The following is a 26967-nucleotide window of genomic DNA, read 5'->3' on the forward strand; positions in this document are numbered from 1 at the left end:
GAATTAGGCAGGATTGGGGTGAGAAACGGCTGGGATGGAGACGGGTTGGAGGCAGGGTGGAGGAGGGCCGGAGGAGGTGGAGGAGGAGAAAGAGGAGGAGCAGGAGGAGGAGGAGGAGGAAGAGGAGGAGAGCAGCAGACAGCAGGCAGGAAGGGCGCACGGGGGGAGCGGAGGCGGGGAGCAGCAGTGGGCGGGCAGGGAAAGGGAAAGGGGCAGGGAAAGGGGCAGGGAAAGGGGCAGGGGCTGGCAAAAGGGGCAGGGGCTGGCAAAAGGGGCAGGGAAAGGGGCAGGGGCAGAGAAGGAGCCGCCTGCCCGTGACTCAGCCGCCCGGAGCTGCCCCTTCGCGCAGCGGGGCCGGGGCGAGCAGCGGGAGCGCAACAGGGGACGGTGAGGACCTGGGGGGGGGGGAGGGGGGTTACACGGGGAAGGGACGGGTTCAGCCTTTGGGGGGCTTTGGGGGGTCCGTGCTGAGGGTTTTCAGCGGATTCAGGGGCAGGGCTGGCAGCTGCGCTTGTTTTTCCAGCTTGGTTTTGGGGCTGGGGGCTCCGGAGGGATGCTGGCGCAAGGGGGAAGAGCAGGGGAAGGGCAGGGGGGTAGGGAGGGGGAGGACGCCCCGATTTCCCGATTTCCTAACAGGGGAGCAGAAGGTGACGGGGTTTTGTTTGAAGGACGATGGGGAATGTCCTGTGATGTTTGCCTGGCTGGGGACGGCGATGGAGAATGGGGTTGGGGACGGGGATGGTAATGGGGACGGGGATGGGGATGGGGACGAGGGTGGCCATTTAGGGGGACCCTCGCCCATCCCATGGCTTTGGGATGGAGAGGTGAGCGTGGCTGCTTGCATCAAGCTGCCCTTCCCATTTGGCCAGGTATCCAGCCTGTGCCAGCGGCTCGGCTTTCCTGGGAAGGGCTGGGTGTGGGGATGAGCGGCTGACGCATTATATATATATATATATATATATATATATATATATATTTTTTTTTTTTCCAAAAAAAAAGGCCGAAAACCAAATCCAATTCTCCTAACGCAGTCATAGGTGGAATGGAGTCACCACGCCACGGGGCTGGTGCGTGCCCCGGGGCCACCAAGCTCACCCAGCTGGGCTGGCCAGCTCCGTGTCCCGACCCTCGGCTTTGTTGTGGCTCCAGAACAAAGGACAAAGCTCATTTGGGGCAGAAGGCTGGAGGAAAGCACATGACGAGGGCTTTGCTGAGCACCTCCTGCCCCCGAGGGCTGGGGGGTTTGGAAGCTGAAGGGGTGGGCCAGCTTTTATCTTCCTCACCCCCTTGGATAAGGGCGGGCGGGTGCCACCCTGGATGCCCGGAGGGCTCGGGGCCAGATGAGGTGCTTCAGGGCTCTGACTTATCTCAGGGCTTGAGCTGCCTGAAGTGGGTGCTGGCTCCAGCAGCCTGTTTTGGTGTGGTTTCTGTTCTGACTGGGGCAGGAGGGCGGGGAAATGCCCGCTGAGATAGAGCTGACGTGCAGATCTTGGGGGCGAGAAGACCTTTGCGGTGGGGCGCTGCGGTGGAGGGGTTTGCTCAGCATCCTCTGCGTGACCCTACCGGGCTCCGGGCTGAATATTTGCAGCTCTGCCCGTGGGAAAACGAGCAGGGGAACACCTCTGCCTTCGAGATTTGATCAGGAGAGATGGGGAGAGCAGCTGGGCCGTGTCTCCTGCCCCCCCTGCAGACACCCGTCTCGCTGCGGCTGCTTTCCTCCCTCGCTCGCTGCAGCTCCTCTCCGTGAGGGCTGCGCTCAGCCCAAATTTCTTCTTTTTCCAGCCCCCAGATGGCCGAGTTGCAGGAGTTCTGCAGCAGGCAGCTGCGTTCTGGCCTCAGCTTCTTGCTTTTCCTTTGAGAAATGTCATTACTGGATACGTTGGGGCCCAAAGCAGCAGGGCAGGGGGCTTGCTGCAGCCCAGGAGGCGGTGGAGCAGCTCGGGGGGCTCATTGCACGCCCCAAACACCCTCCTGTACCCTGGAGAATCGCCCAGGTGGAGTCTCAAGAAGTCCAACAACCTTTGCCAGGGTAATATTGAAACTTTAGGGCTGTGGGTCCTGCAGGAGCAAGGACTGGGCTGTACACAAGGCCTGGCTGGATTTCCTTCTGCCTTTTGGGCTTTTGGGGGCTCGGACAGACCAGGCGGTTCCTCCACACGCACAGGCGAGGAACAGGGGCATTTGGTGGTAGGGACCCTCCCCAAAACCAGCTTTGCCTTTGCGTGTTGTTTGTTTCCAGCACTGAGAGCCTGGTGAACGGGGCGAGTCGTGGTTTTTACTGCTGAATTAGCCTGCACCACCCCTGGGAGAGCTGCAAAGGAGCAGAACCGGCGCATTTGGGGACGGTGCCAAAGCCGGGAGGGGCAGCAGGTGGACACCCCCTTTGGAGACCTCTGGGGCCAAAACCAGGGCCGGAAAGGGAAAAGATCTGGCTGGAGCAGCGTGCAGGAGGAAGCAGAGATCCGCAGGCACAGCTGCCCTTGCGCAAGTTTGGGTTTTGGTGCCGTTTTCGGGGTGGCGGCGGCTGAAATGGCCGCAGAGCTCTCCGGGGAGGGGACACGGGTGCGCAGGGGAGATAGCGGCGCTGGGGAGCGGTGACGGAGCCACAGGGGGGGGGCCGTCTTCCTCTGCCTTTTTGGGGGGGAAAGAGGGCGAAGGCAGGAGGCAGCAGCTTGTTTTTGGCGGCCGCAGGCTGCCCCCGTGACTCGCTCTCAGCGGAAATTCGCTCTCTGCAGCCAAGATTTACCGCACGCAGGGAGCTTGTTAAAGCTAAGGGGGGGGGGGGGCAGGGAGGAAGAAATCACGTGAGATCGAGGCTTTCCCCTTCCTTCTCCACCCAAATCCTCCGGCAAAGCTTGGGATAGCGTCATCCAGCCGAGAGCATCGGTCTTTCCCCCCAAAAAATTCACACTCTCAGCCCGTTTGCAGGCTCAGCGAGGGGGCTGTTTGCCGAAATGGCCGGCAGGCTGTGGGTTGTTTGGGTTGCACACAAGGAGACGAGGCTGTTCCTGGCCACGAGCCACGTTTTGGGGTGTAAGCGAGCTCGCAAGTGGCGGTGTCCCCTTTCACCTCCGTCCCCGGTTGGCTGCAGCCGGAGGCGTGCAGCCCGTGTGGTCTTGAAACCTGAGGATTAACCAGGCTGTTGTGCTGCCTGACCTGGGGTGGTGTAAACTGGGGGCACTGGGCTCATCCCGGGGGGACAGAAGGGTTTGAGTCCCCTCTGTTCCTGCTGTAGCTGGCACTTGGGGGCACAAAAATGCCCTGGATGCCACTCATCTGTCTCTGGTCAGGCTGCTGCAGCTTTATCCAGGTGCTGGGAGATAAATCCATGCTGTGCCCACCAGCGTTTGGGTGCTGTGACTCTCCAACCCTACGGGCAGGGTCCCATTTAGACCCGTTCGATGCAGAAAAGGCCTCCCAGAGAGGCCAGACGATGTGATTGGGTTGGGAACACCTTCAAAAAGGTGAGATTTGGGGGCAGGAGGCCCCACGCGTTGCTGAAACTCAGCTCAGCTTTTGGGCTGAGCACCAAGGGGGGAAAAAAAATCAATAAGCGGTGGATGAATGGGGGAGAAAAATGAAAGGGGGAGGCTTGCAGGCGCCAGGGCTTGCTGCTGGCAGAAAGTAGGACACTGCTGCTGGGCTTTCTTCCCTGGAAAGGCTAAACTTGGCTGCGAGTGGGTGGAGGCAGGCTGGAGATGTGTGCGCGTGTGTCCCCATAGCTCGCAGAGCCGCCGATGGGAGCTGTGGGGCCGCTCCGGCGTGTTTGGCCACAAGGGTTTAAGCCTGGGCTTGCAAAGGTGATTATGCACCCGGCTGGCTGAGCTGAGTAGGAATTAGAGCCTCAGCCTCTGCTGCTCGGCGCTGCAGTGAGTATCTGAGGGTTTTAGGGCTGCTGGAGGGGGGTTTGGAGAGGGGTTTTGGTGGAGGAGGGCGCCTGAGTGTGTTTTTGCAGAGGTTGAGCAGCTTGTGGTGTGCCCGAGTCAGGGGTGGGGATGTGGAAGCAGCTTGTGCTCTGGCATGGGGTGGGTGTGTTGAGGCCTTTCCGTGTCCCTGTATTTCCCCCTCGTGTCTCCGTTCTCCAAACCGGGACTTCCCTGGCACGCTGCCGCTTCTCAAAGCCCCCTGAGAAGTCCCCATGAGATGGGAGCTGCTCACGGGTCACCTCTGCGTGAGCTTGAGCTCCCTGCCCTGTGCTGTGAGCACATTTAGGGTCCTCAGGGCCACGAGCTGGCCAAAATGAGGCTATAAAGCCCCAAAATGTGCTCTGCAGTGGCATCTTCAAATGTGTTGCAGCAAGGAAGGGAACAGCGAGTTTCCTGGGGCTGCAGCCCTGCAGTTTGATCATTTATTCCTTAGCCTTTGGTTTTATGGAAGCAAACACAGCTCTTAATGCCCTCCAAACTCAATCCCTTGGATCTGCTTCAAGAGGGACTTTTCCTGCTGCTGCTAATCCCACAGCAGACGACCGAGCAGGGGTGCCTTGTCCGATGTGCTTCTGGGTGGCAGGGGGGGATTATTAGCATGCTCCTCTGTCTTCTCCTCATCTTTGGGGTAAATTTGGGTCTTCAGGGGCTTTGTGCGGGCATGTTGAGGAGGTTTCACGCTGGGGAGGTTTCAACGATTCCCAAATCTGGCTGCAGGTGGAGTGACCTGTGCCGTAGCCAAGATGTGGCCGTCCGTGTCCATCCTGTGCATCCTGGTGGCCTTGGCCAACGCCCGCAGCATTCCTTACTACCCGCCGCTCTCCAGCGACCTGGTCAACCACATCAACAAGCTCAACACCACCTGGAAGGTGAGTACCGGGACGGTGTTTGGTCCCAGTTGGCTTCTCCTTTGAGCTGGTGCCATCACGGGTTCCTGCTGGGGTAGTAACTGGTGATGAGCTCGTAGAGCAGGAGGAAGATCTGGAGCACCTCTCTGTGTCTCTCCCCAGGCAGGACACAATTTCCACAACACTGACATGAGCTACGTGAAGAAGCTCTGTGGCACCTTCCTAGGTGGGCCCAAGCTCCCCGAGAGGTGAGTGCTGGGGGAAGAAGATGAGGGCCCCCAAAAGCTCCTGGTGCATCTGCAGTGGGTTGGGGGGTCTTTCCTGGCAGGCTGTGAGCGGGGTTCCCCTGGGTGCAGCTCACTTTTTTTTGTTGATGTCCTGGTGGACATTTTGCATGGGGTTAGTGTTGTGGGGAACTTCTACCCTGTGTTGTGCCAGCTCCTTGAGCAATCTCATAAGTTGTACACCTCGAAACTCAGAGCACTGGAGGAGCTGCTGACCTGGTCTGAGGACTTCAGGAGTGTTCGTTCTCCTTCAGCAGTCAAATAATGGGAGCACTCCTCCTCCTGGTCACCTCCTGAGCTGGCTGAAGAGAGCACTGCCCCCAGTCCTGCTTCACCGGGGTTCCTATAACAGGACTTCCCTCTTTCTCCCTTGCAGGGTAGATTTCGCTGCGGATCTGGACTTGCCAGATAACTTCGACTCACGGAAGCAGTGGCCCAACTGTCCCACCATCAGCGAGATAAGAGACCAGGGCTCCTGTGGCTCTTGCTGGGTAAGAGCACGGGTTTCAGGTCGTGACAATACAGGGTTTGGCGGACAGCAAGCAGGCTGCTGAGTTTGCTCCTGAGCTTTAAAACTGGGGGGCACGGGGGATTCTGCGATGTCTTAGCACTTTAAGTGGGTTTATCCCAGCCGGTCTTGAGCTTGGTGCTCTCAACTCCATCCCAGGAGGGGACAGAAATCTGCCTGGTTTCTCTCCCATGGCCTACCCTAACCACCTTGCCTTGTAATTTTTTTTGGGGGGGTTGCCCACAGGCCTTTGGTGCTGTAGAAGCCATTTCGGACAGGATCTGTGTCCACACAAACGCCAAGGTGAGCGTGGAGGTGTCGGCGGAGGACTTGCTGTCATGCTGTGGCTTCGAGTGCGGCATGGGGTGAGCTGCTGGGGACATTTTTTGGCTTCAAGGAAGGGTGGGAGGAGCAGGGACACAGCCCGAAGGTGCTGGTAGTGTTTTGGTCTTGTTTTTTTTAGTCTTTTCCCTCAGCACGAAGCCCCACTGGTGGCTTGTGCTGTAGATGGTAGTGTTAGGTGGGAACATGGAGGTGACTGCATGGCCTGAAGGCCCCTCTGGGCTTTGTCCAAAGGCCAAAGGGAGGGTCTTCCAGTAGCCCCAAAGCCTTGTGTTTTTTTTGGCAAAAGTATTACACCTGTGGCTTTTGCAGTCTTTGGGAGCAGGGCTGGGAGTTTGGTGTCTGAGCTGTGTGGTTCTGGAGGCAGAAGCTGGGCAGGGACGTTGTGAGGAGGCCCCACTGCATTGGGATTTGGAGACGTGGCTGCTCTTAGCTCCTTCTTGCCCTGAGGCTTTAAAGGATCACCTTCAGCTTCCTCGGCATGGCTGGAGCTCAAACTTCTGTCTCTTTCCGCAGGTGCAATGGTGGTTACCCCTCTGGTGCGTGGAGGTACTGGACAGAGCGGGGCCTCGTGTCTGGAGGCCTCTACGACTCCCACGTGGGTAAGTCCTGGCTCATAGCCTTGTGAAGGCCAAGAGGAACATCCCCACTCGGTTATGGGGCTGTGCCCTTCAAGACATACTAGTCTGTGTCCTCGTGGCTGTACCATAGCCTTGAGCACCTCTACTAGCCCCGCTGGCTGCTCCTGTCCCCATGGCTCCTCCTGGTCACCCGTGTGGGACAAGAGACCCATATGGCACAGTAGTCACAACGACCAACCCACAGAACTGGGGTCAGGACATGTATGAACCAGTCTGTGGATGTTTTGTTGGCTTTGGACCAGTTTTAATGCATTTTGGGTGGGGGCAGGAGTCTTCCTGATGTGTTTCCCCTTCCAAAAGCAACTTCCAGACTGGAAACCTTGGCCACCACCTCCTAGCAGGGCCATAAGGTGGTTCAGGTTTCCATCTTTCCCTTCACCTTGTCAAGAGGAAGGCGGTGGGGAGCAGGTCCAAAGGGAAACCTGCAGCGATTGCTCATCTGGTGATGACCTCCTCTTGCCCTCACCCCACTGATCTGTGGGGTTTTTGGGTTAAAAGGATCATAATTTGTGCTCAGGGCATCTGGTGCCTTCTCAAGCTTGGTTGTTGGGGCTGGGGGGTGCTTGGGGACAGCCAGCTCATGCCACCTCTGCCTTCCAGGCTGCCGTCCCTATTCCATCCCACCCTGTGAGCACCACGTCAATGGCTCCCGGCCACCGTGCACCGGGGAGGGAGGAGAAACCCCCAGGTGCAGCCGGCACTGTGAGCCTGGCTACTCGCCCTCGTACAAGGAGGACAAGCACTACGGTAAGGAGGTGGCCTCCCGGCAGGAACTCCGTGGGGTGGGTGGGATGAAACCTCTTCCCAAGCAGTTTTATGGCCAACATCTTTGGGATGGGTGGTTCCTGGAGCTTGTGAGCCTCTCTGATGAGCTCGTTTGTGTTAATTGAGATGGGGGAGGTGATCTGGGTCCTCTTGGTTGTGCTAATGCGGGTGCAGGAGGTAACCACCTGGGCTGAAGAGCACGGTGCTGAGTCTGGCCTCACATCTGCTTCCTTCCTCCCTCCTGGTGGCAGCTGGGACTCTACGCTGAGGGTTGTCTGGCTGCTTCTTGCAGATTTGTCTTAGCATTGAGTAATTTTTCTTTTTGAAGTGAATCTGGAGAAGGGGAGAACTTCCCTTTCCACAGAAGCTGTCTGGTATAGGTCTTTGGGTACAGAGTGGGACGCTTGGGTTAAGCCAAGGGAAGAGGGATGGTTGGAGCCCACATCTCCTGCTGGGCTGTGCCTTTACCTCCAGGGTTTGAATTCAACCTTTAAGTGGAGAAGGGGCACACTGAGCACTCATAGCACAGCCATTTCAAGGTCTGGTGGGCCCAACAAGGCTGGGCTGATGGTTAGGACTTCTTCCACCTCGCTAGGCATCACGTCCTACGGCGTCCCTCACAGCGAGAAGGAAATCATGGCTGAGATCTACAAGAACGGACCGGTGGAAGGAGCCTTTATTGTCTACGAGGACTTCCTGATGTACAAGTCTGGTGAGCATCAGCACCGAGGCTGGTCCCTACCTCACCCATAGGGTCTGTCCTGCGTGGCCCTTGTCCTGTACCCAAGTGTGAAGGGAGATCTTGGGTTTGTGTTCGAGTATTTGGTGTTGTGAGAACACCAGCAGGTAACATCTCCTTTATCCATTGGTTTGTAGCAAGGGGAATAGGTTTTTAAGAGTGGTTCAAAGGGAAGCCCCAAGAAGGAACTCCCAAAATAGCATCAGAGCTAGGATTTTAGGTCAAATCCTGGCAGATGGACCCCAATTCCTTGCACTGGGCTGCGCTGCCTCTGGGCCTCTTGCCGAGTGCCTCCTTCTCAACTCCATCTCTCTATTTTAGCTTCAGGTTTGAGTTCATTTAACCAAAAAAGGGAAAACCCCAGAACAAAAATCACCAAAACACCTTTCTCAGCCGGTCTCTGGGTTTTCGTATCAAATATTTTGGAGGCTGGCAGAGCTCTGAGGGGGGAAAAGCCACTGACGTTTCGGGGTGCTGCCTTGCAGGGGTGTACCAGCACGTGTCCGGCGAGCAGGTCGGAGGCCACGCGATCCGGATCCTGGGCTGGGGGGTCGAAAACGGGACCCCCTACTGGCTGGCTGCCAACTCCTGGAACACCGACTGGGGGGATAACGGTGAGGAGCACAACGCTATCGGTGTCAAGGGGGGGCTTCCCCCCTGTTCCCTGGTCTCCTTGGGCACTCGGTTTGGTGGGAGGACTGACGTGCCCCTGGTGTCCTTCCAGGCTTCTTCAAAATCCTCCGAGGCGAGGACCACTGCGGCATCGAGTCCGAAATCGTGGCTGGCATCCCCCGGACGGAGCAATACTGGAAGAGGATGTAACCAACCTCGTGCGTCACTGCTGAGTTGATCAAACCACAAATAATCCCGAGTCCCCGATGCTTTTAACCGATAGCAGGTTGGGCACAGAGCCCCCTCTCTAAGAGACTATAGTTGAGGTTACTTTATTAAAGCTTTTTATCTTTTTTTTTTGTTTGTTTTTTTTAACTTTTATTTTTTAGTTGTATGATGGAGCCGGAGGTGGCAGGCCCTGTACTGGTGCCAGCTGCTGTCTGCAAGCCCTCTGCTCCTGCTGGGTCGCAGGACTCCCTGCTCAAAAGGACTGCTTGGGGGCTTGCTGGCCTCTTTGTGCCGTGGTTTTTGGCTAGCCCAGACCCCTTCCAGCCCAGTTTGTTACTGGGAGGGAGGGAAGCAGTAGCTTTGTGCTGGGAGCAGGGATTTGGTGGGGCAGCAGAGACGGAGGCTGCTGGCAAATCCAGGCATGGTTTGTGCACCCAGGGCTGGGGCGGTCTGACTGGTAGCAGGGTAGGCGAGGGAGCGTGTGCCTTGTGGAATTGGCTAAACGTAGTCCTGTTAGTGACAAAATACTGATGAACTTGACGTGGGGCTGCCTACAGCCCCTCCTGCCTGTGACACGTCCTTTCTGCATCGCTTGCTCTGCTCCATTATTTCGGCTGCTTTTTAAACCACTCGTTCCTCAGCTGCTGTTGTTTTTTTTTTATTATTATTTTTTCTTTTTTTCTGCTGTAATCTGGGGTTATTGATCCTAGGGAAGGGCCTGGCTGGAGCTCCGTGAGCTTTGTTCGAATGTCCTGCAGCATTCAGGAGCACGCTGGGAAGGGCAAACTGCTTTTGGCCAGGGCTACGCAGCTTGGGCCATGCCTTGGCAAGGGTGCTCTGGTGTTGTACTTTGGGATTGCAGGTGATGTTCTCCAGGTCTGCCACAGGGAGCTCATGCAGATGCTTGGAGGTATCTGGCGAACTTGCACGCAACTGAAGCTTTCTTTGAGCCACAGGTGGCAAGGAAGTTAAACAAAAAAAATCTTATTTTTGTTATTGGGGGAAGTGTAATAGCAGTGTAGGAGGAATCATGCGATTTGCCAACACTAATATAGTGAAAGAGCTTTTTATTTTCTTTTAGAGCACAAAGTATATTGCTGAGCTAATGCTACAGGGCTGAAATAAGCAAAGCAGGCTCTCCCTTGTACTGTAAAATAGCCCCTTACCTCTGCATCCTGAACCAGTGAGACGGAGCTTTGGTGTGTGTGAATGAAACAACCGTGCCAATAAACGATTTCTCCAATGTCTCGTCTCCTGCCCCTTGTTGACTTCTCCTTCAGGAGCTAAAGCCATCCTGAGCTCTTCTCCTGTTGCTTTGCTGTTGTGGAAGGCAGGTGAGGTGCTTTTGTACAAGTGCAAGCTGTCCCCACCCCATATTGGTGGCAGGGGGGCTGCAGCCACTTCCTGGGACCTGCACTGGCCCCTGAGCAGTGCCAAGTCCTGGTGACACAGAGGATGCTCCACCAGGGACCAGAGGGAAGCCAGGGGTGCAGGGCTGGGGAAACAAGGATGTTTCCAGGCACTGGCAAGCACAGCAGCAGCCCAGGGGGTGCTGGACTAGACTGGTCTTGACTTTCTGAGGTTTCTAGAGGGCAGCAGTGCCCCTAGAAGGGCTGTTTGTAGTCCCCCAGCCTGCAACATGCTCTAGGGCTCTAACTTACCTCCTGCCTGGCTCCAGCTCCAACCCAGAAGAGCAGAGAAGGTCCCTGACGTAGGCACAGCTTCCCCACTCCCCTTCTTCCCAACAGGGAGTGGTATAAAAGTCAATATACTGAGCTTTAGCTGTCTCCCCCCCAGGTTACAATTCAGTTTTCAGGCCCAGATTGGGCCTGAAAATAGGGTATTAGGGTACAACAAAATATGGTATTACTGTCATGCCCTGCAAGGAAGCATCTGTACTTTATGTAACTTGTGCAATAGCGGGGGAACTACCACAATAAGAGAAATAACAGCGGAAGAAATTCTCAAACACTCTTTTTTTTTTTTTTCCAAAGAAAACTTTAATGTCAACAAGTCAGGAAGCTGCACAAAGGGAGCTACCGCAATTTTTTTTTTGAACGACAGCTTAAAACTATCTACATAGGTACCCGTGGAGAAGGGGGTGCTTCCTCCAAATGACAGCCTGGCCACGCAGCCTTGGCCTTGCAAAGGCCACCAAGCGCCCCTGGTAGGGGTAAGCTTTGCTCTGTCCTGCCCCAGGCTGTCCCCCCCATCACACAGTCAAAGCAGCAGTGAGGGATTAGGGTCACTGAAAGCCAAAATCCAGGAAAACAGGACATGAAAGCCGTTTCCTCTTCCCACCCCTGGCGTTCCCCATGGGAACGCAGCCCGCTTGAAGTCCAGGCTGATGGGTTTCGAAGCAGCAGCAGTGGAAAGCTCTTCCAGTTTGCACGTCAGGCTCACTCGCAGCACCCCGAGCTGCAGCCAAGTGGGCCAGGAAAACCCGCCTGGGCCACCCCAGGCTCCCCCTGGGCTACAAAAGTGCAGAGCCCAGAGCATGCAGCAAAGGTGGGTGGCTGTGCTCACCTCAGGCTCAAGGTTATTAGCCCAGGGCAACTCCTTCCCCCTCCCTTTCACCACCTCCCCAGCTGCTAAAACCCCAAACTTTGCAATGCACAGTGCCACCTGCACGAAGGAGCTGCAAGAGCTGGCTTTGGGCTGGGTGCCAGTGGCCAGAGCAGCACGCCTCCGACATTGAACAAGGAAAGGGCTCGTTTCAAGCCTAGCAGCCTCCTCAAATACGACAGAAAGGTGAAGATTGCCCCTGGTTCTAGGTGCCAGGAGGGCAACCAGCCTGGGCTGGTGGCCAGAAGATGGCCAGAGCTTTCTGCAGTGCCTCCTGGCTGAAGCCAGAGCCCTCCACATAGGGAAAAGGGGCTGTGCAAGAAAAGGAGGCCAAACCCAAAAAAAAGGCTCCCGTCCCGCGGCTCCGAGCTGGAAAGGGGTCTCAGATCTCAAGCAAGAAAAGAGGCAACTGGAGTTTCTATTTCAACCATCCTAACCAAAAAAAAAAAAAAAAAAAGAAAGAACAAAATGGTAGTTATCAGGTAAACCGTCCAAAGGGAAAGGAGGGGAAAAAGCAAAATCCAAATTCAACCCCAAACAATAAGACTCCGATCGGTGCTTGCAACCAGCCACGCAGGCAGCAAGAGAGGTGAGGAGCGGAGCCCGGCGATGCCACGCCGTCCCCCCAGGGGGCTCCAGGCCACCAGCATCTCGTCCTCGTCACCGCCCATGGGCCCAGTGGCACCCGGTGGCATCTGGCTGTCCCCACCAGCAGGGGACAAGGAGCCTCCTGCCTCTGCTGCCCGTCCGCCGACCATCTCTTCTCTCCCACCGCCTGCTCACCCTTCAGTTCTCGCCCGCCTGGACGTACTCTTCGGCGGCCTTGGAGATGGTGCTGAGGTACTGCCAGCTGAGGGCGGCCAGCAGCATGGCGCACGACAGGTAGATGGGGGAGTAGTGGTGGCGCGAGGCCATGGGGCCACCGGGCAGGCTCATGGTGCGGATGGAGGCGATGATCTGCTGCGTCTTGTTGGAGGAAGGGTCGGTGCTGGGGATCTTCTGGTAGATCTGGGGAGGGGAAGGAAGAGTAATGAGTTCCATAACTCCAAGAGTAACCTCAGTTTGCCCCCTGGAGCAGCAGGGGCAAAGGAGCCCATCATCCCCCTGAATTCTGCTCTAGTGAGGCTACATCTTGAGTGCCGTGTTCAGTTCTGGGCCCCTCGCTACAAGGACATCGAGGCCCTGAAGCATGTCCGGAGCAGGGCTACGAAGCTGGTGAAGGGCCTGGAGCACAAGTCCTGTGAGGAGCGGCTGAGAGAAATGCGGGTGTTTGGTCTGGAGAAGAGGAGCCTCAGGGCAGACCTTATTGCTCTCTGCAACTGCCTGAAAGGAAGTGGTGGGGAGCTGGGGGTCAGCCTCTTCTCACAGGTAACCAGTGATAGGACCAGAGGGAATGGCCTCAAGTTGTGCCAGGGGAGGTTCAGGTGGGAAATGAGGAGACATTTCTGCTGAGAAAGAGCAGTCAGGCGTTGGGACGGGTTGCGCAGGGTGGTGGCGGAGTCACCGTCCCTGGGGGTGTTCAAGGAGAGCTTGGATGTGGTGCTTGGGGACATGTTTTAGTGGTGATATTGGTGGTGGTGTGGTGGTTGGACCAGGTGATCTTGGAGGCCTTTTCCAACTTTAATGACTCTGTGACTCTATGATTCTAAGGCCCAGCTGCTGTACGGGGCCAGGGCCCACTTCCCTGGAGAAGTGCATTAAGCCAGGCAGCCTCTTGAGGGCACCCCATGATGGGAGATGGGCCGCAGGGCCTCAGACACAATCCATCGACTTCAAGTGGTGGTGCTGGGGCAAGCAGGTCTGGCCCAGCAAACCTCACTCACTGCTGGCAACAACCCTTGCTGAATATACTTTTTCCCCCTATGAATCCACCCAAAAGCTGTCCTTCCATGTAAACTCCTTCCATCCACAGCACCCCAAAGGCAGGAATCCCGCTGCCTAACAACCAGAGACGGGCTGCCCTCATTTACTGCTGCCCATGAAGTGGAAACACAAACTGCATCACACCCGCTGCAACTATGGACACGGTGTAAACAAGAGCGCTCACCATGGAGCTGTCTGTGGGGAGATGATGAAACCTGTTCAGAAGAACCAGTCCTCTTGACTGCTCAGAGAGAGGAAGCCCTCACGCTCTGTAAGCTGACTCATCTTGCTCTTGACCAGAATTCAGACAAGACCTTGGCCTCTGCCTCTCAACACAGCCACAAACCAAGGGTATATTTAAAGAATTTCAAGCACCCCGTTCAATCCAGGCCAAAACCATGTCAGGCATTGCCATGCCCTGGTGATGGACTAATAGAGACCTAACAAAGGGATTAACAGATTCAAGGGTGTGCAAGGGACTGCCCATTTCCCACCAAGAACAAGAACAGCAGCAGCCAGAAATGACTCGAAGCAAGCTGCTCAACCTACCTCTTCCACGTACTGGTACATGATGGCTTTGACAGCCTGTATGTTTGTGGCGTCCATCATCAGAGTGACGGCTTGTCCCTTCCGGATCTTCACTACACCCCTGAACACCTGCTTGTTGTTATAGCAGGCAGCCAGAGTGGCGATGGCCATCACCTAAGGAGAAAAACAAAGAGCCCTCACTACATTGCAAGGAGCCTGGCCAGGGAATAACTTCAACCCGAGTGAAGTCAACAGCAAAACACTGGAGTGGAGCCACAATCCCACTTACAGCACACGCCAGCAAAGAACAAAGAGATAAGAGAATAAAACACGTCAGAGTTTGCTCTAAAGAAAGATATCTTCACTTGGTGCATTTCCTGGCTCTCTGATGAATTATTGCAGCTACAGGATGACTTGACAAAGAGGCAGCATGCATTATGTCAATTAATAATGTAGGTGAATTTGACAACCCAAATGTTGCCTGCCATTCCTCCCCCCAGCCCCACTTCGGAAATTCACTCCCTTACATACTTTTTTATTATTATTATTTAATTATTATTATTTATTTTAAAGACACGTTACATTTCTATCTCTCTCAAATTTGTTTCGATCTAGTGAATAAGCCTAAAAGTGAGTAGAGATTGAGGGTCACGTATCTATCCCCATGTTCTGGCATGAATTAAAATGGGAGGACAAAGAGGCCTATGCATTCATGCCGTGGATATATGACAGTATGAGATTTTTTTAGCCTTTTCTCAACATCACTGGTGTTTTCTGAGAGAAACAGCAGGTTTCTGCCAACTGGGGACTGAGGGGTCAAAAGATGGCATAGAACACGCCCACTTCAGGTACCCAATGAGGCACTGTTCATTTCTCTCATCCTCCTCAGACAGACAAGAGGTGGTGATGGTCCTGATTTTCTCTAAACAACCCAAGATGTCTCATGCCCGTTCCCACTTTCTCTGGCCAATTCCCACCCTCCCAGGTGATAAGGTGCTCCTCAGTTTCTGGTTGTGTCCTTATCAATGGTGAAACGCAAAAAGCCACATAACTTTCCAAGACTTGTTTGGGAGAATTAGAAAGCAGGCCTTCTTTCTTAACAGCACTTTCTTCAATCCCTTCAAGTTATTGTTACATATTTTGTGTTCTACACTTGTTGTTTCCATGGTCACTTCAGGATGTCTCCAATGCTTGAGTGCCCAGCTGCATGTCAAGGACACGCCTGGCTCCCAGGGGCAGGTCCCAGGCCGCAGGCCGACCTCCTGGCCTGGACTCCAGCCTGGCACACATGGCTCCTGTCAGCTGGGAGCAGCCATCTCACCTCAGCATTGGCTCATCACAGCCAGGCGATCTCTGGCAGTGCTGCCAGCAGGGGCACTGCAAGACCCCTGTGATGCCACCACAGAGTCACTGTCACCCTACGGCCTCACAAAATGTGGCTGCCTGTAACTACCCTGAGCCATGCGCCTGCAGCTAGTCTGGCTGGTTGGACTTGAGAGCTCAAGGTTCCACTGCTGGAAGGAGAGAGGCGGAGGTGTTGCACGAGGCACACGCAAAGCCATTCTTTTTGCACATGAGCCATCAAGGTTCTTTGGTAATGTCACCAAATATATCTACATATATATGCCTCATGTAGCGCAAGGAAGACACAAAAAGTTGAGGTCCTGCCAGTGATCCGCAGCGGAGGTGCTGAGGACCAGAGGCTGCTGATCACCACCTGGCACCAGGGTAGCCTCCCACAGGGGACAACCATCTCCACACCGTGCAGGCTGCAGGCACCATGAACCATCAGGAGCAGCCAGAGGAAGAAACCCCCTGGGGACGAGACATGCCCCATCCGCCTGGGCCGGCTGTCCAGCACCACTCGTGTGGACCCCTGCGGGCACTCCTTCTGCCTGGGGTGTATCCTGTCCAGGCCAATAAGAGCCACCTGCCTGCTGTGCCACGGGCCTATTGCGGCCATCATGCGCATGCTGCCACCCGCCTGGCGCGATGCCTCGCCCTGGGGGGCCCCCAGGAGATCGCAGCAGGACGGGCACACGCTGCCACGGTCCCTGCAGTGCCCCGATGCTGAGGACATCGCCTGGCTACGTTGGGTCCAAGAGGAGGAGCCGGGCTCTGGCAACCACACGGGCCGCCGAGCCAGGCCCCACAACTGAGAAGCAACTGGGGCTCACCTGGGGATGGGCTGTGGGGATGGTAGTCACAGTTACCCCAGGAATAAATTATGACTTTTCCACCCTACAAAGCCTCTGCCTCCACTCATTCCTGCATAGGTCATCAGGGGGGCTGAACACAGCCCTCTCGCACTGTCTGTGCCACAAATTGCTTTGGGGATGTCTGCTGCTTATGGCAAATGGCTGCGGGTGGCGGGTCCCCAGGTGAGACTTGGGGATGAGAAGTCATTTGGGAGCCACAAAGCTGACCTGGCCTGACTGGGAAAAAAAGCTGACAGCAAGTCTCCTAGAAACCTGGCAGCAGAGAATGCCTGCCAGCTGGGGAACCGGGCCTGGCAACCAGCAGCATCCCTGCAAGTGCAGTCTAAGGGTACCTAAGAACCTGAGAGTTCCTGAATGCATTCCTGCTGCGTGACATGATTTAGGTGCTCCTGCTCCGGAAAGGGGATTGGACTAGATATCTTTCAAAGTGCCTTCCAATCCCTAACATTCTGTCATTCTCTAACTGTGCATCATTGAGCACTCACCCTGGAGGAGAGTAGGCTCAGGGGGATCTTAGCAATGCCTAGACATCCTCACAGGGAGGATACAAAGAAGACGGAGCCAGGCTCTCGTCAGCACTGCCCAGCAGCCATCCGGCTCTAGGTGTCCCTGCTTGAGGAGGGGGGTTGGAGCAGAGGACCTCCAGAGGTCCCTTCCAGACCCAGCCCTTCTGGGAGCTTCCTGCTGGGTAGAAAACAGGCCCTTTTGATCCCACTGACGCATAAGATGGCGTAGAATGCCCCCGCTTCAGGTAACCAGTGAGGCGCTGTTCATTTCTCTTGTCCTACCGAGACAGACAAGAGGTGGTGATGGTCCTGATAAAGAATCCTACATGTCTCATGCCCGTTCCCACTTTCTCTGGCCGATTTCCACCCTCCCAGGTAATAAGTTGGTCCTCAGTTTCTGGTTGTGTCCTTATCAACGGTGAAATGCAAAAAGCCACATAACTTTCCAAGACTTGTTTGGGAGAATTCTAAAGCAGGCCTCCTTTCTTCACAGTGCTTTCTTCACTCCCTTCAGGTTATTGTATAGATATTTTATGTTCTATTCTTGTTGTTTCCATGGTTTCTCCAGGACGTCTCCAATGCTTGAGAGCCCAGCTGCACGTCAAGGACATCCCTGGCTCCCAGAGGCAGGTCCCAGGCCGCAGGCCGACCTCCTGGCCTGGACCCCAGCCTGGCACACATGACTCCTGTCAGCGGGGAGCAGCCATCTCACTTCAGCACTGGCTCACCACAGCCAGGCGACCTCTGGCAGTACTGCCATCAAGGGCACCCGGAGACTCCTGTGATGCCACCACAGAGTCACTGTCACCCTACGGCCTCACAAAATGTGGCTGCATATAAGTACCCTGAGCCACGTGTCTGCGGCCAGTCTGGCTGATGGGACTTGAGAGCTCGAGGTCCCACTGCTGGAAGGAGAGAGGTGGAGATGTTGCATGAGGCACACGCGAAGCACATAGAGTCATTGAAGTTCTTTGGTAATGTCACCAAATATATTTACATATATGTGCCTCATGTAGCGCAAGGAAGACACAAAGAGATGAGGTCCTGCAAGTGATCCACAGAGGAGATGTTGAGGATCTTAGGCTTCTGATCACCACCTGTCACCAGGGCAGCCTATCACAGGGAACGACCATCTCCACACTGTGGAGGCTGCAGGCACCATGAACCATCAGGAGCAGCCAGAGGAAGAAGCCCCTGGGGACAAGACGTGCCCCATCTGCCTGGACCGGCTGTCCAGCACCACTCATGTGAACCCCTGCAGGCACTCCTTCTGCCTGGGGTGCATCCTGCCCTGGGCCGCTCAAAGAGCCACCTGCCCGCTGTGCCATGGACCTATTTTGGCCATCTGATGCCCGCCCGGCGCGATGCCTCGCCCTGCTGGCCCCAAAGGAGATCGCAGCAGGACAGGCACACATTGCCACTGTCCCTGCAGTACCTCGACGCCAAGGACATGGCCTGGCTACGTCGGGTCCAAGAGGAGAAGCTGGGCTCTGGTGACCATGCAGTCCGCCAGGCCAGGCCCCGCAACTGAGCAGGCGGCCGGGCCTCACCTGGGGACGGGCAGAGGGTGGCAGCCACCCTCAGTTACCCCAGGAATAAATTATGACTTTTCCACCCTGCAAAGCCTCTGCCTACACTTATTACTGCATAGGTCAGAGGGGAGGGGGGTAGAGGGAGTGGGAACAGGGGCTGAAGTAATTAAAGAGCAGAAGTCTCCTAAAAGCCTGGCAGAGAATGCCTGCCAGCTGAGGAACCAGGCCTCGCAACCTGCAGCATCCTTGGAAGGCGCTGACTGCCTCCTGCAAGTGCAGCTTCAGGGTACCTAAGAGCAAGAGGTTTCCTCAAGATACCACTACCAAGGGCAAAAGCAAGGAACCAGAAGAGCAACAGGCTGTCTGAGGAGGAGGAATTGCTCTGGAAAAGGTGCCCCTCTTAGAGACTAGGTAGCATCCGTTTCTATCGGTTGTCTCAGGTGAAACACAGAAATTAGCAGCGTCTTTTGGCAGCTCCAAGGAGGTGGTGTTTTAGATTGGACTAGATGATCTTTCGAGGTCCCTTCCAATCCCTAGCATTGTGTGATTCTGTCACAGACATGATCTGTAACCCTTCCACCTCCAGCTCTTCATCAGCTGGGCTGCAGATGATGAAGAACCACTTGGAAGCCATAACCTACCTGGGGGATAGCACAGAAGTTGAAGACACTTTGGTTTTTCAGGCGGGACAGATACGTAAGGACATCAGGGACGTGGTGGAGAGCGTTGGTGATGAGCTCGTTCAGACACTGGACAGCCATATCGATGTTCTCTGGTTTGGCAAGGTCCGAGAGCTTTTTTGCATATCTGCTCCAAACCTAAAGAGCAAGATAAAGACTCAAATTAGAGGGTACATTCATGCTGTGAAGGAGACATCGGTAAGTCTGAGGTCTGGGGGAAGAACCCCCACAGCCTTGAAGGACTAGGGCTTACACGGCTAAAGAAGAAAGAAAATTCCTTGGAGGGCTTCAAGAACAGCAGACAAGCATCTGTCTGATAGGCAGAGCTGATCCTGTCTCTGGGAGGAGACTAGGTAACCTCCCAAAAACCTCAGCCAGTCTTTTTCTCCCTCATTCCCAGATCTGACTTAATAGGAGAGGGGAAAAAGCTGCCCAACAAGCTCTTAGCAGTGGGGGAAAGACATCATCTTGCCACCACATCAGTGCCTAACAGCTGTAGATAGATGTAGGACTCGTGAGCCAGGTGTCATTTGAAGAAGGTGTTATTAAAGGAACATACAACCAACAGCAGCAACCTTAAAATTGGAGCAGACTGTCAAATCTCTCCCATTAACTTCGATTTAAAGGGATATGAAAGATGCTACAATTTTAGCTGTGCGTGGCCCATTTGGCTACATCCACAAAAGATAGAAGTTCACAAAGATTGTCAAGGGACAACAACAAACAAGCCAGAACAGCAGAAAAGCCCTGACCATGGGGATTTTGAAGAAAATTCTAGGAGGAACTCCTCCAACGCGAGGCTGCAATGCACTATCAGAGCAGCAAAGACTGTACCTACATAATTTATTAGCACAGTACGTGCAGTTCCTCACGAAGCACAGCAGAAACACTCGCCCAAAGGCAGTGCTCTCCCTTACCTCTCTGGGCCAGAACTCCCTTCCCTCCAGCTGGTCCTCCAGATAGTCACGGATGATGTTGGTTTTCTGCAGGAAGAGGCCCATGGAGTTTGCCAGCTCCGTGTCCTGCCCGACAATCGGATCTTCTAGCTCTGATGCAGAGAAGAGACGGGAAAGGCCTATCCCCACCAGCCCAGCTACGTAGTGACAGTACTGGGAGGCACCGGGAGGGGAAAGGACAAAAGAAAAACAAGATAAATGGAATGGTTACAAAGAGCTGCCCACTTCTCACAGCACGTTTTACAAAAATGATGCTCGGGAGGCAATTCATGGTACGTTTTCTGCAAGTTCTCCTTGCAAGGTCAGCCTTCCCATGCCCAAACACCTTGCCAGAGATGTCCTCTGCCACGTCAGTGAGTGTTGGAGCAAGGTAACTTTCCTACTGATGTTGAGTGTGTCCAGGTTGACTTACCTTATCCCACTCCCGCTGAGAATCCACCTTCTTCTCCAAGAACTCAGCCATCCCGACGCCCATCTTGTGGCAAATGTCTGAAATCACGTCCTGGTAGACTTTCGACAGGTTCCTGAACTCCATGGAGATCTGCAGCACGAGCCACCACGAGGAAACAAAGACAGCAGGAAAAAAAATAATAATAAAAATCAGAATTCAACATTTATTAGCAGACCAGACTTGTTTAGCAGGCTCTTATCCCACCCTGGCTAGAGATCTAGGACGACTCCCCCAACAAGAGTTGTTTCAAGGCCCTCCAAGCACAGGCTCTGTCCATCCTCAATCTCAACGGCACGATCTCTGGCAGCAGATCAGACACGATGAAATCTTTGGGAAGACTCTGCAGCCTTGGACCTGCATCCTCTGGGAGGTGCAGGACAAAACTAGCTATGCCTGGTGTGCTAAGTCATTTCTCGAAATTGATGAGAGCATCCCAGCACGCCAAGAACAGGAAGGGAAGGGGAGGTTGCTGGTGCTCTGTTCTCCTGAAGCTTTCCAGCTTTGGCTCTTGCAGGACACACAAGTGCCCTTTGCATCAAACAGCAGGGAGAGTGTGAGATCCTCCCCCTGCATCTCCACAACCTTCCCAGTGATTCAATTGCTGCGTAAATTAAGCGCACGGGCTCAGCTTCGGCCTCAGGGGCTGGGATCCCCCACGCAGAGAACTGCTGGTGAGCACACCCCTACCAAATATTATTAAAATCATACCTGAATATGAACTCTTATCACCTGAGTGCATAACACAAACAAAACAGAAAACAACAAAATTCCCTAGACACCTTACCAACAGAAAATCTCTCCTGAACTACCACAGCAGTGGCATAAAACCCACGTCTTTATCACTATATATTAACAACTCCCTGGTGCAGCTCTCTCCTATCCCATGCATCCGCAGCAGAGCCTCAAAGTTTCCACTCCACCTTGCTTCTCCAAATGACAACCCCCTTTCCCACTGCTGCGGAAAGCCTGATCAGGACAGAAAAAAAATAAGCAGAAGAAAGCTGAGCAAAGCAGAACTTCCTCAAAAAAAACAAAAAAAAAAAAAACAAAACAAAAAAACCAACAACAACAACAAAAAAACCACGCTTTTTTCTATATTATACTGTTTCTTCAACAGAGCTTTAAAAACAAAGCAAAAAAAAAAACAAAAACAAACCATCAACTATTCTTGATCAATGTGAGCAATAGCAAAGCAGCTCTAATACTGTTTAATTTACTGGGGAGATGCAGACTCCTTGTGCCTTCGTTTTGGAAAGATCCTTAAATAGCAACACTTTGGGCAATAAGTTTATGAACAGCAAAGGTGCTTTTTATCGTAAGCTCTACACTGAAGACCTTCAGACTCCTGCAGATCCTGCAGGACTGCTGCAAACGCTGTTCCTCCCTCAAGCTGGGCACCAGGAAAGTCTTCCTCATCTCCCTCTGCACGAAGGGTCCCAGGACAGCAAACCCAAAAAAATGCACGGGCTCTGCCCCAGGAACCTGATGCTTTCACGGGTGCCTTACCGTGGGGAAGTCCTCCAGCACCTGGCGGTCCTTCTCCTTGCTCTCCATGTACCTCCAGTCCGGCTGGTAGAGATAGGCGTGAAACTCGTGCAGCATCGGGACCTTTACGTCCAGGCTGATGGTCATGTCATCCTCTATGGTGTCCAGGGCACGCAGAACTAGGTAGAAGATGCAGACGGCGTGGCTGCAGGGGGAGAGAAAACCGTCATCTTAATCAGGGTTGCTTATTATTTGGGAAAAGCAGCTTAGGTTCATCCCTGGCTTTCTCCCTGGAGCAGAGCGTTCCTTGCAAGGCTTTTTTGGCTATTTACCACTGGGCAGGGCACTGCAAAATCCGAGCGAGCTCCGAGGCTCCCGGCCAGCGCTCGCTAGGACCCGGGGGACGGAGCCCGAGGTCTGTTTACAGGAATAAAAAGCAAATTCACAGCAAGGACAAGGGGAAAAGCAGGTGGGACCGTTCCTACTGCTGCACCTGGAGCCCTTTTAGCCACCCTGGGGGGAGTAAGGGCACCCCTTAGGGTGCAATGGGAGCATCAGGGAGGGCAGGCAGAGCCAAAAAGGCTCCGGATTTCTCTCAGGCTTGCCGCACCCAAGCCACACAGGAAGGAATCACTTCCCCAGAACCCTCCCGAAATGAGAAACGCTGGGTTTAGGCAACCCCCTTCCCAAGAAGATGCCCTAAACACGGGGCAACGGGCTGGATGGGGTCCTGGCACATGCAGCAAAGGATTTATAGGGCCAAAAAGAAACCCAGAGAGATGAGGCCGAGCCTCCCAGCCCAGCACATCGATCCCTCGGGTACCGCCGCCGCAAGCACCGCCTGCCAGCTCTGCATCTCCCTCCCTCATCCCCAAATTCTCCAAATGCAGCTTTGGGAAGTGGATTTCTCCCGATCCGCCACAGAGCCGTGGCCATAACTCAGCAGCAGTCCCCGCACGTAGGTCGGGAACGGCCGCCGATAGCATTTTTAGGATGCCAGGCAGGCGTTTCCGTGCCCTGGGGACAGGGAGCCTTCACCATCCCGGTAAACTACAACAAGGGGGGGATTAAAGGGCAGAAAAGGCAGGCAGGACAGATTACCAGCACCCTGTACAGACACCAGGAACACATTACGAGGTGTTAAAGAGAAGTGAAGGCGCCAATCAATAAAACAGGGAAAAAAATAAGTTGGGTTTTTGGCCCTGCTCACGCTTTTCCAAGCCGCTGGATTTTTTTTTTTTTTTTTTTGGCTTTTCCTGCAAAACCATTTCACAAACGCTGGAGAGCAGCCGCGGGGCAGTGTCCCAAACACCAGCTCGGCCCCAAATGCCAGCTCGGAAACCAGCAGATTCCCCAGGATCCAGGCACAACACGTACACCTACTTATGGGATCCCCTGCTTTGAACCATTAACATGACACGGGATTGATGGGGAAAGCTCCCCAGAGGGGAAATCAGGAACATAAAGGAATATTTGAGGTGCGTAAAGAGGCGCACGAGACCCCAAGCTTGTATCCCCTTTTTCCACAGGGGTCTGCAAAAGCTTTAAAGCAAATCTGGGCACCCAGCAAACCTCATGGACCTCCGGGACGGAGCTCTGGAGGCTGCTGCTTCCACACCAACCTCTCTGTCGGGCTCCAGCCCCTCGGTCAGCCCCGGTTTTCTGCTCGCCTCCTCCTGCCGTGCCTCTCCGGCGTGGCACCCAGCGCCAGCTCCCGCTGCTGCTGCCAGGACGCGCATTCCCAGGGTGTCACAGGCAGCACACGGGCCCTGCCTTTCACCTCCCACTGCCAGATGAGCCGCAGCGACCGGCGGTGGGCCCCCCAAAAAAAATAATAATAAAAAAAAAAACCCCGAGCCCTGCTGCGTGGGGAGGGAGCAGCTGCGCCGAGGAGACCAGGGGCATGGCGTGGGCACCGCCGCGCTGATTGGGGCAGGAGGGTCTGGGGTTCAAGGCTGTTGGATGGTTCCCCTCCAAAACAAAAATCCCGAATGAGCAGACCTGGTGCTTGGGGGTATTGCACAGACCCCCCCAATACTCAAACTGAGCAACCCCAATGCTTGGGGGCATTGCACAGACCCCCCCCAGTACCCCTCCAAGCAGCTTCAGCACTTGGGGGAATTGCACAGACCCCCTCAAATCCCCCAGTACCCAAACCGAGTGGTCCCAGTGCCTGAAGGCACCACACAGACCCCCCCTAAAGTAACTCCAGTGCCTGGGGGCATTGCACAGACCCCCCCCCAGTACCCAAACCGAGCAACCCCAACACTCGGGGGCATTGCACAGACCCCCCCAATACCCAAACTGAGAACCCCAATACTTGGGGGCATTGCACAGACCCCCCCAACACCCAAACCGAGCAACCCCAATGCTCGGGGGCACCGCGCAGCCCCCTCCCACCCCCTCCAAGCAGCCCTGCAGCCCGATACCATTGCACCCCCACCCTCCCCACCCCCAGCCGTGCCCCCCCCCCGGGTGCCCCCCTGCTTTCAGCTCACCGCAGCTCTCCGTCCAGGGCCTGGATGACGGCGGCGAAGCTGCGGCTGGTCTGGTTGAGGTAGCGGTAGCAGGTGCGGAGGCCGAGTCCCAGCGAGTCCTGGGGGGAAACCGGGGGGCACAGAGGGGGTTGGAGGCGTGGGGGGGCCGGAGGAGAAGGGGGGCACTGGGTGGCAGCCCCGCTGCGCTGCCCCCGCCGCCCCCCACCCCGCAACCGCCCCAGAGCAGCTCTGGGGGGTCCCCGAGGGGGGGACAGAGCCAGGGTGCGCTTGAAAAGGGACACGGCTTTGGTGCTGGCGGCCATCGGGGAGGTGGCAGCGGGGTGGGGGGGGCACCAAGGGGGGGGCACCGAGCCCGCTCCGCCCCCTTGACCGCCCCCTTAACCCGCTGAGCGCCCGGCGTGGTGCTGGGCAATGCACTGGAGGCTGCAAGCTGCTGGGAGCACCGCGACGGGGCAATGCATGGGGAGCAGCCAGCTGCTGCAAGGCTTCGGGAGTGGTGCAATGCGAGGGGAGCAGCGAGGTGCTGCGAGGCTCCAGGTCAGAGCAATGTACAGGAAGCAAAAAGGTGCTGGGAAGCTCTGGGGCGATGCATGGGGAGCACTGAGGTGCTGCAAGGGGCTCGAGCAATGCACGGGGAGCATCAAGGTGCTGCAGGAAGGTGCTGGATCAATGCACGAGGAGCACCAAGGTGCTGGGAAGCCCTGGAGTGATGCACAAGGAGCACCAAGATGCTGCAAGGGGCTGGAGCAATGCATGGGGAGCACCAAGGTGCTGTAAGAAGATGCTGGAGCAATGCACGGGGAGCACCAAGGTGCTGCAAGGGGCTCGAGCAATGCACGGGGAGCATCAAGGTGCTACGAGGTGCTGGAGCAATGCACGGGGAGCACCAAGCTGCTCCAGGAAGGTGCTGGAGCGATGCACGGGAAGCACCAAGGTGCTGCAAGGTGCTGGAGCGATGCACGGGAAGCACCAAGGTGCTGCAAGGTGCTGGAGCGATGCACGGGGAGCACCAAGGTGCTGGGAAGCTCTGGGGCGATGCACGGGAAGCAACAAGGTGCTGCAAGGGGCTCGAGCAATGCACAGGGAGCATCAAGGTGCTGGGAAGCTCTGGAGTGATGCACGGGAAGCACCAAGGTGCTGCAAGGGGCTCGAGCAATGTACAGGCAGCACCGAGGTGCTGCAGGAAGGTGCTTGAGCGATGCACGGGGAGCACCAAGGTGCTACAAGGTGCTGGAGCAATGCACGAGGAGCACCAAGGTGATGCAGGAAGGTGCTGGAGCAATGCACAGGGAGCACCGAGCTGCTGCAAAGCACCGGGGCAACGCGTAGCAAACATTAAGCTGCCGGGAAGCACCGGGACAAGACGCACGGGATGCACCGGGGCTGCTGCAACGCCCAGGAAGCACCAAGCTGCTGCAAGGTGTTGATGCAATGCACGGGAAGCATTCATCTGCTGGGAAGCAAACCGATGCAAAGCACCGGGGCCGGTGCAATGCAAGGCAAGCCGGCAGCGGTGCAAAATACGAGCAGAACCAAGTGGCTGCCGAGCACCGGTGCTGATGCAGCAAGCACCCGGGAGCAAGCAGCACGCTGCAGGGCAGCACCGGCGCCGCTGCAATGCACCGTGAGCACCCAGCCTCTTGCATTGGGGCTTGCTGCGATGCCTGCAGCACCCCGGGGTGCCCGGGACCCCAAAACCCGGTGCAAAGCGGGGGCGCGCATCGCCTGCAAGCGGCTCCGCGCACACCAAGCAGCCGTGCACGCCCAGCCGGCTGCCGATGCAAAGCAAGGGGAGCGTGCAAACCCCAATGAGCGATGCTCAGCACCATGCAAAACCCCGGGAGCGATGCAAAACCCCCCCGAGCATCACAAATCCCCCCCCCCCCAAAACCCGCAGCGGGGCCGCGCACGGAGCCCCCCCGCCCCCCTCCATCACCACGGGGACGCGCCCCGGAGCATCCCCGGCCCCTCACCGGGTCGATGCGCGGCATGACAGCCCGGTAGCCGCCCATCTTGAAGCGCAGCAGGTTGTAGATGTCCTCGGGGTGCCCCAGCCATGTCCGCAGCAGCTCCATGGGGGCTCCCGCTGCCCGCGCGCGCTCCCGACGCCGCCACGCGCGCTCCCGGCGCCGCTCCCCCTCTTGGCCCCCCCCCCCCTTGCTAAACCGCTGAGGGGGGCGGGCCCCTCGAGGAGCCTCTCCGCCAATCAGAGCGCTCGCCTCATGGCTCAGCAGGTAGATAGGAGCGGCTATTGGTCGGCCGCTCGTCGTACCAGAGGGGAAGCAGCCAATAGGAAGGCGGCGCGGCTGGGGTGACAGCCGGCGGCGGGCGCTGATTGGGCAGCGGGCGCTGCGGGCACTCGCGTGGCGCCGGGAGCGCTGAGGGGGGTGAGGGAGGAGCCAAGATGGCGGCCGACTCCTGTCAGCACCACAGGGGTTCAGGCGCTGGTGGTCTTTGGGGCAGGAGCTTGCTCCTAGCCCCCACCTGAATCCCAGAAGCATAAAAATTGGAGAAAACCTCCCACAGCATCTGGTCCAGCCATCCCCTGCCACTAATATCACGCATTAAAGTGTGTCCATAAGCACTACATCCAACCTTAAGCTCCCCCTTCCACCAATATCCCCGCTAAACCCTGTCCCTAAGCACCACATCCAATCGTGAACTCCCCCTTTACACCACTATCACCCACTAAACCCTGTCCCTGAGCACCCCATCCAGCCCTTCCCTAAACTCACCCAGGGACAGTGACTCCACCACCTCCCTGGAAACCCCATTGCAATGCCATGACACA

General features: G+C 55.9%; 2 protein-coding genes across 4 annotated transcripts; one reads left to right on the forward strand and one right to left on the reverse strand.

Annotated features, from left to right (window-relative positions):
* The first annotated feature begins 262 nt into the window (after positions 1-262).
* Positions 263-9020, forward strand: CTSB (cathepsin B). 2 transcript variants are annotated; one of them, XM_082757000.1, is made up of 10 exons: positions 263-387; positions 4644-4795; positions 4937-5022; positions 5435-5549; positions 5813-5931; positions 6425-6510; positions 7150-7296; positions 7910-8026; positions 8539-8667; positions 8778-9020. In XM_082757000.1, exons 2-10 carry the CDS (start codon positions 4670-4672, stop codon positions 8873-8875), a joined length of 1023 nt encoding a protein of 340 aa, XP_082613126.1. In that variant the 5' UTR covers positions 263-387; positions 4644-4669; the 3' UTR covers positions 8876-9020. The 2 variants fall into 2 exon arrangements, with proteins under 2 accessions (XP_082613126.1, XP_082613127.1); XM_082757001.1 differs by lacking the exon at positions 263-387 and adding an exon at positions 2395-2484.
* A 1849-nt stretch (positions 9021-10869) lies between these two features.
* Positions 10870-26288, reverse strand: FDFT1 (farnesyl-diphosphate farnesyltransferase 1). 2 transcript variants are annotated; one of them, XM_082756996.1, is made up of 8 exons: positions 26150-26288; positions 24177-24274; positions 21700-21883; positions 20155-20283; positions 19704-19895; positions 18748-18924; positions 13871-14023; positions 10871-12466 (listed from the first exon to the last, which is right to left on the reverse strand). In XM_082756996.1, exons 1-8 carry the CDS (start codon positions 26249-26251, stop codon positions 12245-12247), a joined length of 1257 nt encoding a protein of 418 aa, XP_082613122.1. In that variant the 5' UTR covers positions 26252-26288; the 3' UTR covers positions 10871-12244. The 2 variants fall into 2 exon arrangements, with proteins under 2 accessions (XP_082613121.1, XP_082613122.1); XM_082756995.1 differs by lacking the exon at positions 26150-26288 and having other exon boundaries at positions 10870-12466; positions 24177-24484.
* Positions 26289-26967: the final 679 nt, after the last annotated feature.

The sequence above is a fragment of the Aythya marila genome (assembly GCF_965140915.1).
Source record: "Aythya marila genome assembly, chromosome: 3".
Classification (NCBI taxonomy): Eukaryota; Metazoa; Chordata; class Aves; order Anseriformes; family Anatidae; genus Aythya; species Aythya marila.

Coding starts and splice junctions, on each gene's coding strand:
- CTSB (XM_082757000.1), top strand. CDS start 4,670: ATGTGGCCGTCCGTGTCCATCCTGTGCATCCTGGTGGCCTTGGCCAAC. Junction 8,027..8,538: donor CTTCCTGATGTACAAGTCTG/GTGAGCATCAGC, acceptor GCTGCCTTGCAG/GGGTGTACCAGCACGTGTCC. Junction 8,668..8,777: donor CACCGACTGGGGGGATAACG/GTGAGGAGCACA, acceptor GTGTCCTTCCAG/GCTTCTTCAAAATCCTCCGA.
- FDFT1 (XM_082756995.1), bottom strand. CDS start 24,478: ATGGCCGCCAGCACCAAAGCCGTGTCCCTTTTCAAGCGCACCCTGGCT. Junction 21,884..24,176: donor GCCCTGGACGGAGAGCTGCG/GTGAGCTGAAAG, acceptor CTCCCCCTGCAG/CCACGCCGTCTGCATCTTCT. Junction 14,024..18,747: donor ACTTCTGTGCTATCCCCCAG/GTAGGTTATGGC, acceptor TTTTCTCCTTAG/GTGATGGCCATCGCCACTCT.